Source organism: Sphaerodactylus townsendi, linkage group LG01 (assembly GCF_021028975.2).
Source record: "Sphaerodactylus townsendi isolate TG3544 linkage group LG01, MPM_Stown_v2.3, whole genome shotgun sequence".
In the NCBI taxonomy this organism is placed as follows: domain Eukaryota; kingdom Metazoa; phylum Chordata; class Lepidosauria; order Squamata; family Sphaerodactylidae; genus Sphaerodactylus; species Sphaerodactylus townsendi.
In genome coordinates this window covers 100,882,783-100,900,316 of record NC_059425.1, presented here as the reverse complement: position 1 = coordinate 100,900,316, position 17,534 = coordinate 100,882,783, and the positions used below count along the sequence as shown (strand labels likewise).

General features: G+C 39.7%; 1 protein-coding gene across 4 annotated transcripts in view; it reads left to right on the top strand.

Moving 5' to 3' along the window:
* The window catches only part of SASH1 (SAM and SH3 domain containing 1), an 87,441-nt gene that overhangs the window by 39,674 nt on the left and 30,233 nt on the right, over positions 1-17,534 (top strand). For 3 of the 4 annotated variants that reach the window (XM_048489068.1, XM_048489060.1, XM_048489077.1), the window contains 4 exons: positions 3,054-3,186; positions 7,743-8,089; positions 12,280-12,351; positions 15,257-15,400. In XM_048489068.1, coding sequence (XP_048345025.1) covers positions 3,054-3,186; positions 7,743-8,089; positions 12,280-12,351; positions 15,257-15,400 — 696 coding nt within the window. Of the gene's footprint in view, positions 1-2,477; positions 2,888-3,053; positions 3,187-7,742; positions 8,090-12,279; positions 12,352-15,256; positions 15,401-17,534 lie in introns of those variants that run through there. The other variant, XM_048489088.1, reaches the window with a different exon arrangement.

Genomic DNA, 17,534 nt, shown 5'->3' with positions numbered 1-17,534 from the left:
TATCTGCAGATGCTGTTGCTTTTTCTCTCTGTCCCCCTGAGATCCCTTGTGCAGCTGTGTAATCGAATGACCCAAACTGGCCCAGTTTTCCTCCAGAACTAGAACATTGCCGATGTATCAGAGATGTGCACTTGTTCCAGCAGAAGCTGAGAAAGAGACCTCGTCTAAAGTTGTTTGCCAAAAAGTGGGCTCTGCTGGTCTAGCTGTATTTCACTTGTGGTGGAGTGGTGTGCTATGTCTTTAAAACAAGTATAATTTTCTGAACTGGCTTGGTCAATTTGTTATGGTTTAAAACTGTGGAGCCAGCTGTATGCAATCTGATGTAATGTTGCCATGGAAACTAGAAAGGAAACACTTAAGCATTCACTACAGAATTTCTGCATCCAGCATTAGCCAAAATAATTAAGACTTTAGCCATTAGTGGCTTTTGAGAGAGAAGGAGATAAAAAGGAAAAAAATGTTTTGGAATCATGGATGAGATTCAAGATATTCCTGTTTAGAACAGCACAAATCCATGTTTTATTCCTTTGAATGTCCAATAAGGTCGCTTCATAGAACTAGAGGCAGATATTTATGCATGGTGGAGGTTTCAGAATTTTGACGCTGCCCTGTTAGCTATGGTGAAATATATTGCAACAGATTAGTTGTGCACATTGCAACAGATTAGCCATGTGCACATCAAAGTAAAGCATTCAGAATTGTTGTACTCAGAATTCACTTGTATGAAAAATGCCCCTTTCCTGACGGAAGAAAAAACATTTTCCTAGGGAGAACCATTGAGTAGAAAGCAGATAATGTACATCTGTATGGCTGTCTTGCTTAATACAGGCAGGCAGATTTGATGTGAAATTTGATGTGAAATTTGCCACCACCACATACAAACACATTCATCTAATAATTGTGGTCTCATTGATAAATGTTTTCAAATTAAAATCTGGAACGTTATTGCATTTGAACTTATGTCCTATTGTTCATAACTAATTTAATCTGCTGTCATATTTAAGACACATTTACTGAACTTCAATTCCCTAATAAAAATGTATATTCAACCCAAAGCATATAGAAGTCACTGCACAGATTTTGAAAATCCTATGTAACTGTTCAGTTACAGCACACATATCAGCTCTGAAATTGGTAAATAATACCCAGTCATTCCATTGCAAGTTGTCAAATTAAATAGCACATCATTTCTCAGATCTAGACAGTCCAGACCTTCATAAGTCCAGTGTCTGGATAGAGTATAAGTAGATATCTGCCCACATACTTTATGTGCATAAGCTGCCTTCTTTTTAAAAACATGGACTAATTGCTACCATATATCCTCAAAAAGCACTACATTCATTAGAAAAATTGAGGGGGACTATATATTTACTGGTATTGTTGGGATTGGATTGTTCTGTGTGTATATGAAAAGTCTTCAGAGTAGTAAAGAGTTGAATCTATAGTGCCATAAGTAATATTAAACTCACAGAATGGAACTTGTCTGACATCTGTCTCCTGTTGCAGCTCACTGAGACCCCCTCCCCCATCAGGTATATTCCTGGGACTTGGGACCTCATGAACAGCATGGTGGTTGGCAGTGGGAGTTGGGCAATTGGCAAAAATCACTCCACGCAAAACCTGCCTTTCTGTTAGCATATAAGGGTGATTACACCAAGAGAAGAGAAACTCTGGATCCCACCCATAATTTATAATTTTGGCCAGTTTCTTTAAAAATAGTCTCAAGTTTGGAAATAAACCAGACTGATGACGTCCAAAGTATCAGTCCTGTCTTGGCTTATATAATTAGCTCAAGGCTTACGCTTTTTGTAAAAGCCATTATTAAATATGTTTTATCAGGTTTAAAACAGGACTAGAAAACAATGGTACATTCCATTATGTATAGTCAGTTGACCTGAAGTTCATCGACAGGAAGTTCCTTTTGATATTTCTGAGCTGGACGTTGGGAATGCGATGAATTTTTGTCTGGGCTATACATGAAGGCAAAGCAAGGGATGGAGTCTTTGCAGATTTCCAGCTGGAATGCTCCTTGGAATGTATTGTGTACAGTGGCAGTTCTGTACTGTAAAAGCAAAGAGAAACCCACTGTTTCTTCCTCTCCTCCCCCTTTTCCACACTGTCACATACAGATTTGAAACAGGGTGAAACAGAGGAAATAGTATATTGAGCATTGCATCCCACTTGAAAATAGGAGGTCTGATTTGCTTTACAAGGAATGAATTGTTTCAGCTTTGTGGTGTCATTGCTGCTAGAGAGGGTGGATTTTTTTGGTCTCTGTAAAGTTTGATACTTGAGGGAAAACAGCTGGAACTGAGCATACTGCATCAGATGTGGGACAAAATGGGATGCTGGGGAATATGGACTATACTCCCTGTAAAGGTCAGAGTTTTCCTTTGGTCAGTTCTAGAGGAATGCTGTGTCTGTGTTAGCTCCAGTCTTGAGAATCTTCAGTATGACGAGCTCCGAAGGAGGGAAGAAGAAGATATTTCCATGGCTCTTCGTAGCTCATAAAACAATCTGGAGAAGATGAGATCTGCTGTTTCCTTTCCCTTCCCTCTTCCCCCCCCCCCCCTTCATTTTTGCTGCTCTGTTTTTGATTTACTTAGAAGTCTGGAAAAAAGTAGTCAATAATAGAGTTCCAGTTCAATTCTGAGGAGCTGTTTATAACCGGTTTTTTAAATCTAAAGTTCCTCCAGGCCAGACAAGACCAGTGCCTGACCCAAACCACAGGAGCTTAACTAGCAAGGCTAAAAGAGTCCTGCCTGAAATGTACTCAGAGACAACGTGGAAATAGCTATCATTACACAATGTGTGGAGAGGAAGACCAGGGCTGGAGTGCATTTTGGTTCCTGAATCCTTACCTTGTGCTAATTTGGTAGTTAAAATGGTATGTTTTGGATCTTTTTAAAGTAGTTGGTAATTTATCTTTCTGTTTCTTTCTCTGTCCCTAGTTTGAAAATAACAGTTTTCAGTTACAGAGTGTGTGTTGTCCAAAGCATACGGTAAGCCTGGGGAAAATGTCTGATTAACAATTCTTTTCGTTTCTTTGCCAGTCAAGAGAGCAATCAGATGATGAATCGGAGGAATCTGTGAAGTTCAAGAGACTGCATAAGTTGGTCAACTCAACTCGTAGGGTCAGAAAGAAGTTAATCAGAGTAGAAGAAATTAAAAAACCCAGCACTGAAGGTAAGAACCTAGTGAATCATGCTGGAATTACATGTAGAGAGGGTGGGGGAGGTACTAAATTTCTCTTTTAAAATGTGCAAGGAAAATGGTTAAAGGGAGAAATCCTGGGTAGAGAATAATGAGAACTGTGCCTGGTTGCCAACATATGTGATCCCGTGTGCTACGTTAAAGCAAATGAGTTAGGTGCAAAGCTGCCTTGTGAATGGAAGATATGCTGATCACATACAGCCCCTTTAGCTGTACATCCAGTGTTACATCTTGTTCTGTTCTGGAAGGTCTTCTGACCATCATTAGCTTTTTGGGGAGGGGCAAGTATTGAAATAAGGAGGAAGGGCAGGAATCTCTGTTCAATTATCAGAATTCTGCTTGTGGATGCTTGAATTCAAACCAGGGAGTTTTTTATATTTTACAAAGAGGGAAGGGATCTCTCTCATGTTTAGATTTTTGTTGCCAAATTGTTTAGCTTATTTGGTTCTATATCAAGAAGCCAGTTTTATCAACTGAACAGTGATAAGTGTTGTAGTTAGCTTCTGCTGCAAGTAGTGATGAAAACTGAAAGAAAATATCGTGGTGTTTTCCCCACACATAAAATATCCCGGCATAGACCCAGGATCATATATCCCAGGGTGTTTTTATCCCTGTTTCTCCCTTCACACGGCTGCCCATCAGCGTGTTCAGGCCAGGAGGAAGAACTCCAGTGAATTATGCATGAGCCCACAGTTTATTTTCATTTTCCACATGAACATTTTACATTTACATCGTTTACGTAGTTTGCATATGTTTACGTAGTTTGTGTATGTTTTCGTAGTTTGTGTAGATTCCATTTTTCTGACAATCTGATTGGCTACAGCTAAGGGGTGGGGAGAGCAGGTGACAACGCCAGAAAAATAAACCGTCCCATCTCCCATGATGTTTGCATGAGCGCAGGATCAGTGTGCGCTTTTTCAAAAGAACCACCAATGTTATCATTTTTTGAAAGCCATGGGATAACACAAATCTCATGGGGTGGGTCCAATTTAGGCACAGAACCCTTGTGGAAGTCATGCCCAAACCAGGATGGTTCACTTCCTTATCTCAGGATATATTGGTCATGGGGAAAATGCCTATGTCGAGGTGACCTTATTTTCCAAGACCATCTCTCAGTGATGACAGTACTGAATATAGCCTCAGTGTACGGAGTGTAGGGATTTGTGGAGAGCATAATATTTGCAGACACAGAGGATAGCATCGTGCTTTCTGGTAAACCCAAAGTATTTTCTGTAGTGCACTGTTGAGGGTTAAGCAGCAGGGTTAACTGCTGCTTCACATCACTCTGGTTTCTTTCATCAAGTTTTAGAAAGGATCTGTCCACAGAGAGATTTTTGAATATTGTGTTAGCAGAAGGGAGGGGTATAAGGCAAATGGGTTTCTCATGGGTTACTGAAACATCTGCTTGACTAGCGAACCACTCCCTTCAAACTCTGCAAATTAGGCTTTTGCTAAGGAATAATGTGTGTCAGGAAATTCATGTGGTTTACTTGGGTGGAAGAGGGAGAACGTCACAGTTTCTTCTGTGTCAGAGTGTAATTTAACCTTACACAGCAAAATGTACTGAAAGTGAGATTTTACTCCCTTTGGCATGTTAAAGATTATGTTTTGTTAACCCGCTTCATTCCAAAAAGGACGAACATATACGTAGCTCTTTGTAGCTAGAAACAGAGAGAGATACAGTTCTGATGCAAATGTTATCATCAGTTTGTTGTTCCCTGCCCCCTCTCCATAGACACACACACACACACACACACACACACACACACACACACACACACACACACACACACAACCTTGCCACTAAATGCACTTTAAGAACAGTAGAAATGTGTTAATTATACAAAGATAATTTATGTGGCAGCATAATATTCCCTGTGATCATTGTAGTATGGAAATGGTTCCACCTGACTTCAACTTGCACTGACCTTTATTAGGCATATCAGTAAAAATAAACAAAATACAGGACAGAGCAGGTGTTAAAACAGGACATAAAACTGGACAAAGCACGTAAGGTTGGTGAGGAAGAGGTGATCAAGCTTCCATTAAGTCTTTGACTTGAGCACTTCAGTGGTTTTTCCAGTTATCCCGCCGTCGCTATTATTCACCAGGTGAATAGTCTTTGCATCCTCCGAACAACTTTTTTTACTTCCTAGAGCCGGGACAAGTAGGGAGAGTTTCACTGATCACAGTCTTGTAAGACACTTGAGGTATCACAAGATCCAAAGTTTGGACATCAGGCTGGTGCCAGAAATCTGACATGTCCTTAAGGATGATAGAAATTCATAAAGAATCCTATCAGGCTTCCAAGCGGCTGTCAATAAAGGATAGGAACATTGCAGGGAGTTCCATGTGCCATTTTTATATGTGCCTTTAGATTCTTTCCATGTAAAAAAACCTGAGAGTGTCTTTGATTTCAGTGGAACTTCTGTCTCAGTAATCATATAGAAAATTAGGCTATGTTTATCTTCCACTGCAATTCCAAACCTTCTAAGACCATTAATTTCAATGGACTTAAAAGGGTTCAAGTCTTCTTAGGGTTGCAGTGTTGGCCATATAATGAGAATTACACGTAGCTTCTTCAATTAATCTTGGACAATGTTATGTCTTCAAAAGACATTTCCTTTACACTTTGTGCCAATGTTGGTATTTCACACGAGTCTGTTGCAACCTTTTGTAGCACAGCACAGAGAGTTTTTCTGAGACACAAAGGATTCTTTCCAAGACTTTGACATAAAATGGATTCAGTGAATGAATGTCTTGAATACTAGTGGAAATTAATTCTGTTACACTGAGAAGAAAAACAAATTAATAAGCAACTCAATTCATGATTAGGGTGCTCAAATCTGACTTTAAATCACAATCATTGGGACATAAAATTCATCAAAACTTACGCTGAATTGGAATCCATCAAGTCTACCTAACATTTAATAAAAAACTGGACTCTCCTCGGCTCTGACTTACCTGAGCCATTTTCCACTGCATTTTTCTCTCCTAAGAACTGAATTCTGCTTTGTCCAGGAAGATTGCCTCTCTTAGCATTGCTAGGGGGTCAAAATTTCCTATATCTAGTCTGCCTAAATCAGAGTCATTGGTTCAGATACACTGTGCCCAATGTTATATCTCTCTCTGCATCCAGTGTGGGTGTTGGATCCTGCCTTCTTGGACCTTCTTCTAAAGCAGGTAAATGTCATCCCCTTCCCCCCCCCCCACCTCTGTTATTCCAAACCTATTTATTTAAATCCTAGATTTCTTAAAACTCTGTGTCTGTGTGAGTGTGTATTTTTACCAGATTTTTAGATGTTCACATACCTGAAATTTCACACCTGGCCCAGGAAAAACGCCTTTTTCCTGGCGCTCCATGGTGAAGGACATGCAGCTGCCTGTGTGTAACTGTCACCCTTAGAATGTTCGTTCAGCTTAGAATGTTCACTCAGATGCCCAGATATGAGCTGTGAAAACAGTACATAGGCAGTAACTCGAGTGGAAGTGAAACACATACACACACATACACATGAGGGAGAGGGAAGGGAAAGAGAGGGAGGGGTGGCATGCAAGGGATGAGAGGGAGGAAAAGGAAAGGGACGGAGGGGGAGGCATGCAAGGGAAGAGAAGTGAGAGAGGGGAGAGAGTGAGGGTGGCATGCAAGGGAAGGGAGGCAGGGGGCCCAGCATCTTGATATGACCCACCCACCTAGCGTAGGGAAAGGGAAGGGAAGGAGGGGAGGGGTGGCATGCAAGGGAAGAGAAGTGAGGGAGGGAAGAGAGGGAGGGGTGATATGCAAGGGAGGGGAGGGAGGGGCCAGACACCCTAGATTCCCTGAATACTGCTGTTAAAGTTAAGAAAACCAGGCACGCGTTACTCAGGAGTAAGCTCGATACAGCAACCGTGACATACTTTGAATGGCTGCATCGCGTCCCTCAGAGGGTTTCCTCAGAAGCGACACCCATTGCCACCAACCAAACTTACTCCCTGGTAAAGGATCATGACCTGCCAGCCTAGATGTGTGGGAGGGGTGCCTTTCCATCCCCCCCCCCCCCGGAATGCGGGCACACACATCAATGACATCGCACAGTATCAGGCTGGGTGTTTGCATGAGCACGTACTGCTGGCCTCTCCAATTGATTTGCTGCTACTGTTCCTTTCCCATTTCACCACAATAAGCCACAGCAACGCGTGGCCGGGCCCCACTAGTTACTTCCATAATTTTGAAAAAATGTTTTACTACAAAGTGTTGTATTTCCTTTCATAAAACAGCTAAGAGAGGTTTGTTCTGTCATAAAATTAAATGGAGGCTTTTGAGATGAATATGCCGGTGCATCTTTTCTTTACTTTCTGCATTTTTCTAAGTTATATACAGATGGTTCTGTTTTCCAGGAAAAAAAATTATACCCACAGACACACGGAAACTTTTTGATGGAAGGTGATACAAAAAAATTCCTTCCAGGGTATGCCTCTTTTGCACTTTTTCATTCAAGTTGGAGTAGGAGAAGAAAGAAAGCTAATATGATGGTTTGTTCCATTTTTAGGGATTGAAGAGCATTCATTTGACAGCTTTCCAGTACCAGATGACAGATCGGCACTTTACTCTGGAGTTCAAAAGAAGCAGCGCTACTTGGATAGCTCTTCTGAAAAACAACCAGATGACGACACAAACTCACTCACCACATCTCCTTCATCTAGCAGCCTAGACACTTGGGGTACCAACAAGAAGTTGCTCAAGACTCTTATTAAGTCTGACAGCCGTGGCCTTATTAAGCCACCAAAGAAGACTGGGACATTCTTTTCCTACCCAGAAGAGGAAAAGACTCCCAAGGTTTGCCGCTCCTTGACAGATGGAGAGATGAAGAAGAACCTTGGTTCTCTGAGCCACGGGGTAAGTAAAGAAAATGTCTGCTTCTATGACAACAGGCGCAAACACCATGTTCTGGTATCGTTTGAGGAAATTCAGAGTTTCAGGAAACATATCAGACTGAAGGAGACAGATTCTAACTACTCATGTTCCAGAGCTTTCCTCTGCCAGCGTCCTGCTAGGAAAAGCATATCCCCTTCCATTTGTGACCTGCAGCTGCTTCGTCACAAAGCCAAAGGGGGAGGAGGAGGTGGCTGTGGCTTTCCAAACAGAAGGCTCCGAGGGCGCAACTCGGTCAGTGAGTTCAATATCACATATGTAGTGGAAAGAAGCCTGTACAGTCACCTCAATCTGTCACATCTAGTGCGGCCTGTTACTGACAGGACCCTGAGCAAAGCTGAAGAGCAGGATTTGAGACGATGTCTGCTGGAGGAGGAGGAGGAAGTGAAGAGGAAGTGGGCTGCCACGGTGGACCGCTGTACTAAAAGGGTTCTCTTAAGAATCCACCAAAAGTCTGTGAGTCAAAGAATTATTGTTGAAGGTGGCCTACCAGTTCTCATTAGGTTGCAGTCAGCATTGCTTGCTTTTCCAGCAGAATTTTTTCAACACTTAGTTCCTTGACTTTTTCTTCTCTCTCTCCCACCCCCTTCCAAATACTTGCCACCATGAAGTTCTAATAAGCACTTGGACAAAATGTTCTAGTCCACAGTGTCCAGATTGGGAAAATTCTGAAAAGAAACATTGCCCTTTTAACCAGGATAACTGAAAGCAAGAAAAAGCATATTAATGCAGAAAAGAAGTTTGTATTTCAATAAAAGTAATATGAAGATTTAGATTTAAATAATCTTTCTACCGGGTATTGAATACATTGATCCCGCCCCCACCCCCAATACCAGCATAACTGTATGTATTTAACATATGCAAGTAGTTGTTATATCCCTGAAGACAATTGAAGTTTGGATAGTGAAAGCTATAGTCCAACAATGATGACAAAAAAGTAGAGATAAAAATAAGAGTAATCCCTGCATAAAACTGTGCAGAGGTAGAGCTGCTAAAAGTGCATAAAAAGTTGTTAGAAGATATTGAAAAGTATAGCTGTTGAAAAGGTATAAAAATGGTGAAAATGCATAGCTGGTAAAAGGATATAGCTGCTGTATAAAAGGATAGCGGCTAACGGTCTTCCTATATCCAGCTTCATGTATTTGATAAGCCTGCCCTTTTTCTCATGTATAATCTGTTTGTTTCTTGACAAAGGAGCCAATGTCTGGTGGACTCTATGGCTGCCATGATTATATATGACTTATATATGGCTTAATGGTCTAGTGTCACATTCTGACACATCAGAAAGACACTACAATATAACAGAGAGAGGAAGTGTCTGATGGGGAAAATTGTAAAAATGTGTGAAAACTTTTCCTAAAAATAACAGAAATTTCTACCTAAGAAGTGTCAGGGCTGTCTGCAGTCCTATCTTGGCAACTTTTGTAGTTTGTTACATGCCTTTTTAAAATCAACTTTTGTGTTTCCCCTTTCAAGTCCGCTGCTCCCTTATAATATCCAAAGTGTTATACAGTTTCTTACTTAATTAATTCTTAAGAGCATTTGTTCTAGTTTTATACCTTGATAGCGCAGACTGAGAGTTAGTGACTTTCCAAAGGCCAATTCATGACTGCATTGGAATTTGAACCTAGGTCTGTGTTCTCACAGGCAGAACACTCACAGGCGGTATTCTTCTGAAAACCAGTCTAGGGGTTGCAGCAATAACTAGGTGAGGCATTGGCCTCTGTATTCTTGCATGTGGTCCTTCCAGGACATCTAGACTGGCTGCTTTAGCGTTCTGGTCTAGAGACCTGATAAAATACAATACAGTCACCTTTTATCTAAGGTAAGCAGTACTGTTAATTAGTTTACTTTGTGGTAAGGTAGGGCAGCACCCTTCTAAGAGATTTCATAAAGGAAATTGCACTATATAAAGGAAAGAGTACTCAGATGTTCTGTGTTATAAGGGTCTGACTGTAGCAGATAAAATAACTACATAATCTTTCTGGCTAATTTGTACAACTTAAATATTCAATAAATGTATTTTGGATTTGAAAATTCATAATACTATGCATAATTAAAATGAACAGGTAGGGTGATATTCTGTTCCCTTTCAGGGACTTCTAATTTTGCCTCATACATTCTTCTGCTGCCATTCCATAGAATTTATTTATAGTTTTGTTTGCCAGAAGCAGAAGTTTCTGATGTGCTACTTAGAATATGTTTAGTGTGCTCACGTAAATCTGTTCCCTTTTTTTCAGAAGGTTCCTCTAATTAACAGTTTTCTGTAGCTTTCCTCTTATAAAACAAACTAGAAAACCTCTGTATCCTCTTCCTTTAAGATAAAAATACATGCTTACTGCAACCTCAGGGAACTGTGGCAGCCTTGTCATGTCCAGTGGATTGGTTAACTTGTCATCTCTTTACTTTTTTTTCTGCATCAAAATTTGTTTTGGTGCCCAGGCATGCATGGATCTTTCAAAACTTGCAGCAACACATTTTTTAAAAATTCATTGCATGACTGTTCCATTGAAAACCGCACACTTGTTTTATCCATAGGCTGTATTTGGCTTGTTATTGTTAAAACAACTGGAAATGATATAATTTATTCATAAAAGAAAGTTTTGTGGCCACCAATTATACCAGAGAATTAACTATGCTGGTACTTACCAGACATCTTAAAATGTTGTTTTCTAGCCTGTTGTTGGAATTCTCCTTCTAGCTATGACTTTGTATGTCAGGCCCCTGGCATACCAGATGCCACAATTGTTAGTTGCACACCAGAGTCATACAACACAACTGGTTTATCCTCAGTTCGTGGGATTTAAACACATTAAACTTTGAGGCTCAGATTGTCTAGAAGGATTGTACTGATATTGTTTTTAAGAAAGTAAATCCCACTCTTCACTCTGTTAGTGAGCAGTTGCTAAATTTGGTGTTTTCTTAGCAGAAAGGCTAATTTAAGGCTCATAAATATAGGCTAATCTAATGAACAGTAGAAACGTTTCTTGCTATAATGTCCTCAGGTATTCAGATGCTTCTTGTTAGCCAACAAGAAGTTTGTCAGTTTGCAAAGTGACTGGAGATCTTTCCTATTTTGCAATGTATTGCTGTTGCTATAGGGAATAATAATTCTCTATTTTTTTTTTGTTTTATGGCCCTCATATGATAGGGAGGGGGAAAACAACAATATAGAAGTGACAGGCACACCTGCTTCTAAAGAAAGGAAACAGTTCCATTTGAGGAACTGAAAGGCAGCTGTGGAGCCCTACAGAGTTTAAAGAAGCAAGCCGTTTTTCGATTAATGAAACTGCTATAGAAAAAGACTATGAGTTACCAAAAACTTTGCACTTTGCTATGGAAATGTAGCTTTGCTCTGTGTGCTTATTAGCTGTTGGAAGCAGATAGTGTTGAAATGCTGACATGTTTAGGCAAGCAAAACTATCACAATCAGCTCCAGTTGTTGGGGGAATTTTTTGTTGTTAGGGTTGGGAGGGTTTTTTGGTTTGAGCTGAAGCTCTGAGAGTGACTCATTCTACAGAAAATATAACCAACTTTTCCTCACAGCAATAACAATGTTTTTTAGTACCATGGAGAGATTGGTGAGAAACAAAGACCCAGTGCTTTCCAGGAATGAAACTTTTATTAATATATCTCTTGAAAGCTTAGGCAAATATTGGTAGTCATTTTTGCCAAGGTGCCGAGGATTTGTGAGAGAGGCATTCCAAACCTATTGTTTTTGGGTATATGCTTCGGGTTGCTGTATGCTTATCTGTTTCCAAAAGTTCTGTTGCACCTTATGGATTGGATCATTTAAGGTTTCTAAGCTAGAGCCCTGTTACTAAACTAGACCCCTGTGACAAAAAGTGAAAGTGGAGTGATGATTACATAAATTGATTCTTCAAATTCTTCACCTTAGAGAAGCATCAAATCCTCATTTGTGGAGGAACAATCCTGACCAGGTGAAGTAAGGAAAAAATCAGCAGAAGGCTAGGAAAAGAGCAACATAATGCATGAAATGTACCACCAGACCTTTTTAAGTTTCACATATTTTTTTCCATTTTATCATTATTTGTACATTTTCAGTTGTACTTTTTTGCACCTAAAAATGTTGAATCCCCTGTACTGATGTATTTGTAGCATGATTAGGCTCTTAAAACTGTTTTGTTTCACAGAGGACCTGCAGCTTTGGTGGATTTGACTTGACAAATCGCTCATTAAACATCGGAAACAATTTGGATCCAATGGTGAGTATGAGGTAAAGGTCCAGTTATGAAAATACATGAGACCTCTTTTCCTAGTGGCAGTATGGCATATTTTCAAGAGAATAGAATTTAGTTCCAGTTGCCACAATAGTTGTTAAAAGGTCCAGCAAAATAGTGTTGATTTGATGCTTTTCATCAGTTGTGAACTATATTCTGACACATATTGCTTTGTGTATTTACTGTGAACAATTGCTTATACACAATACAAAAATGGCTAATTAACATTCCAGGGATAATGATTGTGTCTAGGGATGTTCCCAGCAACCTATTTATGTTGCAGAAAGTGACGTAGCATCACAGCGTGTGTTAGAAAAGTACAGTTTTGTTGTTGTTTCAGGTATCAGAATGCCTGACCAGGTAAATTATGATCCTGATCAATGTGGTGTTTATTCTCTACCTGTCTCTTAACCCCAAGTCAGTTTACAGTTTACAATACAACAAACCCCATTAACCCCTCTCGCCAAGACATTGACTACTTTGTAAGCACTATCAAAAGCCCTGGACAATAAAATGGGAAGAGATAGTCCTTCTGTTGTGTAGATCCTATGCTGTAAAGGGCTCTAAAGGTAATAACTGGCATGTAGAACTGAATTCAGAAAAAAAAAATTAAAATAGGCAAGATGTGTAATAATCGGGCTGCCACATTTTGAACTGTTTGTAGTTTCTAGTATTTCTTTTCAGTGGCAGCTCCATGTAAAGCCTTTTATAGTAATCTAATCACAAATCAGTGTTATAGAAGGGAGTTCTAAAAGGGTGTTCCGAATAAGGGCAACAGTGAATGTGAACTGGGATGACTCCAAGGAGCAGACAAAGCACCAGCAACCAAAGGAAGCAAAGGCATCAAAAAATGGAGAGGAGGAGGGCAGGCATCATTGAAAGGCGCATCCCTGCCCCTTCCTGCGCCTTTCCTTGAATTTTATTTCTTTATATTTATAACCCGCCCTCCCCCGAAGGGCTCAGAGCGGTGCACAACATCATAAAGTAACATAAAATCATCATGAGTATTTTTTCCAAGACAGAATCTTTGCCTCCCCTTGCCCTGTCACTGACCTAGAAAATTCTTCCAGATTATCTATCTTTTTTTTTTACTAAAGTGGGTGTGTCATTATACCAAGTATGTCTGTGAACATCTTCCTTCTGTCTCAAGGAATCCAAATGTTTTGAGTTCAGGAATTGCCACAGTTGCTTGGGGCAAGGGTAGGGTTACCAGCTCCGGGCTGAGAAAAACCTGGAGATTTTAGGGGAGAAACCTGAGAAGGGTGGAGTTTGGGGACGGAAGAGAATGGACTTCAATGGGGTATAATGCCATTTTCTCCACATGAACTGATCTCTGTTGCCTGGAGAGCTGTTTTAATAGCAGGAGATCTCCAGCCACTACCTGGATGTTGGCAACCCTAAGCAGAGGAATGACTCTGAACATAGCTTCTTTGGAACTCTGACTAAATGGCTGAGCTCTCTAGAGCCACAGGGACAGGCCGTCAGTGCTGCTCTGGGAACACATCCAGGCAGGGTTGGGCAAATTAACCCAATAGCAGTGTCATGCTATATATCTTTAGAGGAACAAGTTGCTGCTAACAAGATGTACAGGAACAAATTTGTATGTGCTGAATGTGGCATGGCAATTGAATTTATGTTGAAATGTAGGCAGTCATAATGTAGCTACCTTTGTAAATATAGGTTTCTGTTGAAAAACAAGAGTACTTCCTATTAGGTTTGCCAATTCTGAGTTGAGAAATACCTGAAGATTTTAGGGATAAAGCTTGAGGATGGAGGGGTTTGGGTAGGAAAGGGACTTCAGTGAGGTCTAATTCCATAAAGTCCACCTTCCAAATAGGCCATTTTCTCCAGGTGAACTGACCTGTGTTACTTGGAGATCAGTTGTAATGACAGGAGATCTCCAGCCACCACCTGGAGGTTGGCAACCCTACTTCCTATTGATAAACCATGCTTTGAAAACATTAACTGTAATTATAACTATAATTATAACTATAATTATAATTTGAAAACATAGACTGTCAGAGCAGGATGCAGACCTTAAAATTAAATTAATGCTCAAAGAAAGCTAGATAAACATTAGTATAAGTGAAACACAATGCTGGGGGGGAGGGGGGAGCTTCATGCAGGTAATAAAAAAATTTCCAGGACAATGCATTTTGGAACAATTCCCATTGACAAAATGTTATGTTAGAGTTAGCCACTTGTGTTATTGATGAATGGCATGGATCAGAAGCAGAAAGACTTTTAATATCCCAATCAATTACTCTTGCCTAAAAACCAACATAGATGACCAGTTCCAACATATTGTCATACAGATGACTTGCATGCCTTTATGGGAACCATTCTAAAAATGCCCTTGCAGAAGCCAGTATTGCTAAAAACTGTTTATATTGTTGAGGGAATAGGATCACCAGGCTAACCCTGGCAACCAGTGTAAGGGCTGGGGGGCAGGGACTGGGGCGGAGGGGAAATGGGGTGACCATAATATTGCCAACATCAGTACATCACTCCTTGGGACAACTTAGCAGTGATAATGAGTAGCTCTAGGAATTTCCAGAAATTCTACAGTAGTACCATTGTTTCCAGCAATTCCTAGAGCTGCCCAACCTCACTTCCGGGGTATACCTGGAAAGGGATGTATAAGCACAGAGTCTGGTAGCATTTTTGTTTTTAAAATTAAACAGTGAGCAACAGCCGTGATTAGCATGAGGTCCACTGCTACTGGGAAGGCTGGCAACTCTGTGAGAAAGGCATACAGAATCTTTCCTTGGAGAGTCTATAAAATGTGTGTGTTCTGTCTGTCGCTGTCTTCTTTAGACACTTTTTGTGTGAAGGTACCAGAGAATGATCAAATGGCAAACCTTGTATTGAACCCTCTTTCATTTTACAGGGCAAAGATGGTGATTTTGTTTACAAAGAAGTGATCAAATCCCCTTCTACTTCCCGCATATCCCTTGGCAAAAAGGTGAAATCTGTTAAAGAAACCATGAAGAAACGAATGTCAAAAAAATATAGCAGTTCTTTGTCAGAGCAGGTATGTAAGTTTGATCTTAAATGAAATTTAATTTTCAGAGTAAACCTAAGTTTCAAGACATCATTGGAGTATAATGTAGTAAAGCAATTCCAAGACTCCCTCAACTCTATTTACCATGAAAAGAGCTTCAATAAAATCATAAAGGAGAATTCAAACTGGGCCAGTAAAGTGTATGATTTCTTTTTATATATGCCGGTAGTTCTACAGCAGTAATAAATGGATTATATACTCCTTGAGTTAATCTTCTAGCGACCAATATCTCAGAGTGCCAAATTCATGTTCCAGATTACACAGCAACTTGCACATTACACTAAACCATTACACCTGTTTCTTTTTAAAAGCCACAACAAATTCTTTCAAACAAGAATATATTTATTTAAAATATGCCCTGTCCTACTGATTTTTTTGTTTCTTTTTCATTTATTTTATTTAAAAATATTCATGCCTTATTTTCCCCTCTGTTTGAAAAGCGTTCATTCAGCAGTCACTCTCTTGCTATTCAAAATGTGCATGAAACAACATTTAAAAACCTGCCATCTAGTTAAAATAACCACTTGGTTTTAAAATATAAACACTGTTTTAAATAAACACAAAAGGTGTAAAACCAATAAAAATATATCCGAATGTTGCAAAAATAAGCTTCTGATTTACTTTGGACAGATACCTGCTCAGACAGGAAAGTTATTTCCCTTAGTTGTTTTTGTAATTGCTTGAAAGCAAACTTTATGCAAGACCTTCATGGTTACTTGTTCTGTTATTCATATGTCCTATTAAAATATTTTATGAAAAATTAATGACCTTTTTTCTGTTTCACTGTTCCTTTTGAATGAGAAAGCATTCATATAAAAATAATGGATGTAAATAAAAAAACATCATGAAAAATATTGCTGGATTTTTTTCACTGCAATCATATAAACTCAGAAGCTTTTCATGGCAGATAGTCCAGTAGCAGGAATTAGCTCCGTTAGTGCTTTCCTATATCCTCTGGCTATTTTTGTTGTTGTTGGAAGGGCCAAAGGGAACTTAAGGCAAGGTGGCAGCCTGCCTTGTACATAATTTTGAAGTTTCTGAATCTGTGCAGGTTTATCCAGAAATCTTTGCCCCTGGACATGGGTGAGCCATCATGCGTGGATATTTTTCCTCATAGCATATTTAATTCTCTCATTGTGAAGGTCTATATGCATGATCCTGAAAATTCATTCTAAAATATATTCTTTTAAAGCTCCTTTTTTCAGTTTCCTGTGGCCACAATCAATCTGTTTTTGCAAGCATGTTGTATTTGGCAGACTTCATTCCATTTGGTTTGGTAGGTTGTCAAAATATCCAGCACTTTAAAAAAAATTCATCAGTCTTTCCACTTGAACTATAAGCATAACAAGCAATTGCTGGCAAGCAACCACAAGGCACTGGCATCAGCCGTGGACTTTGTTCTCACTTAACAAAGATTGCCCTCTAGAGGACTGCTGTATAATCAGGCTCACTGCATCTTTATGAAGTGTTTAGGTCCGTGGTGGCGAACCTTTGGCACTCCAGATGTTATGGACTGCAATTCCCATCAGCCCCTGCCAGCATGGCCAGTTCGCCACCACTGGTTTAGGTGCTAAAGACTGGTATGTAAGTGACACAGCAACATTAAATCACATTGTATTGGAAACAGACTGGTATATGATCCGCAAAAGAGCACAGTATGTGTTTATCTTTATGTCATCTGTGACATATTGGAATGATATTATCAGGCTAAATTCATATCTCGAATCTCTGTGTTTTATTGTGCCTTGCGCTTAGCTTTAAGGATGTAGGACTAAGTTATATAGCAAGAAGTCCTCCAAGGAGAAATTATTACTTCAATAGCATATTTGCTGCCCACAGTGGGTTGGATATGTGAAGTTTATGCTATTACTCCAAATGGAGACTTTTTTTATTTTAGTGGACACTTCTGCAGGTGATGGCTGTTTTAAAAAATGTTTCTCTACTTGAGCCCTGTCTGAAAACACTTTAGAAATGTTTATGCCTTTGGAAAACCAAATATTAACCTGTTTTAAAAATATTAAACATATCCTAGTTTTTAGGTATCTTGTTCAGCACCAAAAACCTTCCTGAAAACCTGCTGTGAACTGGAAAAAGTTAGTCAATG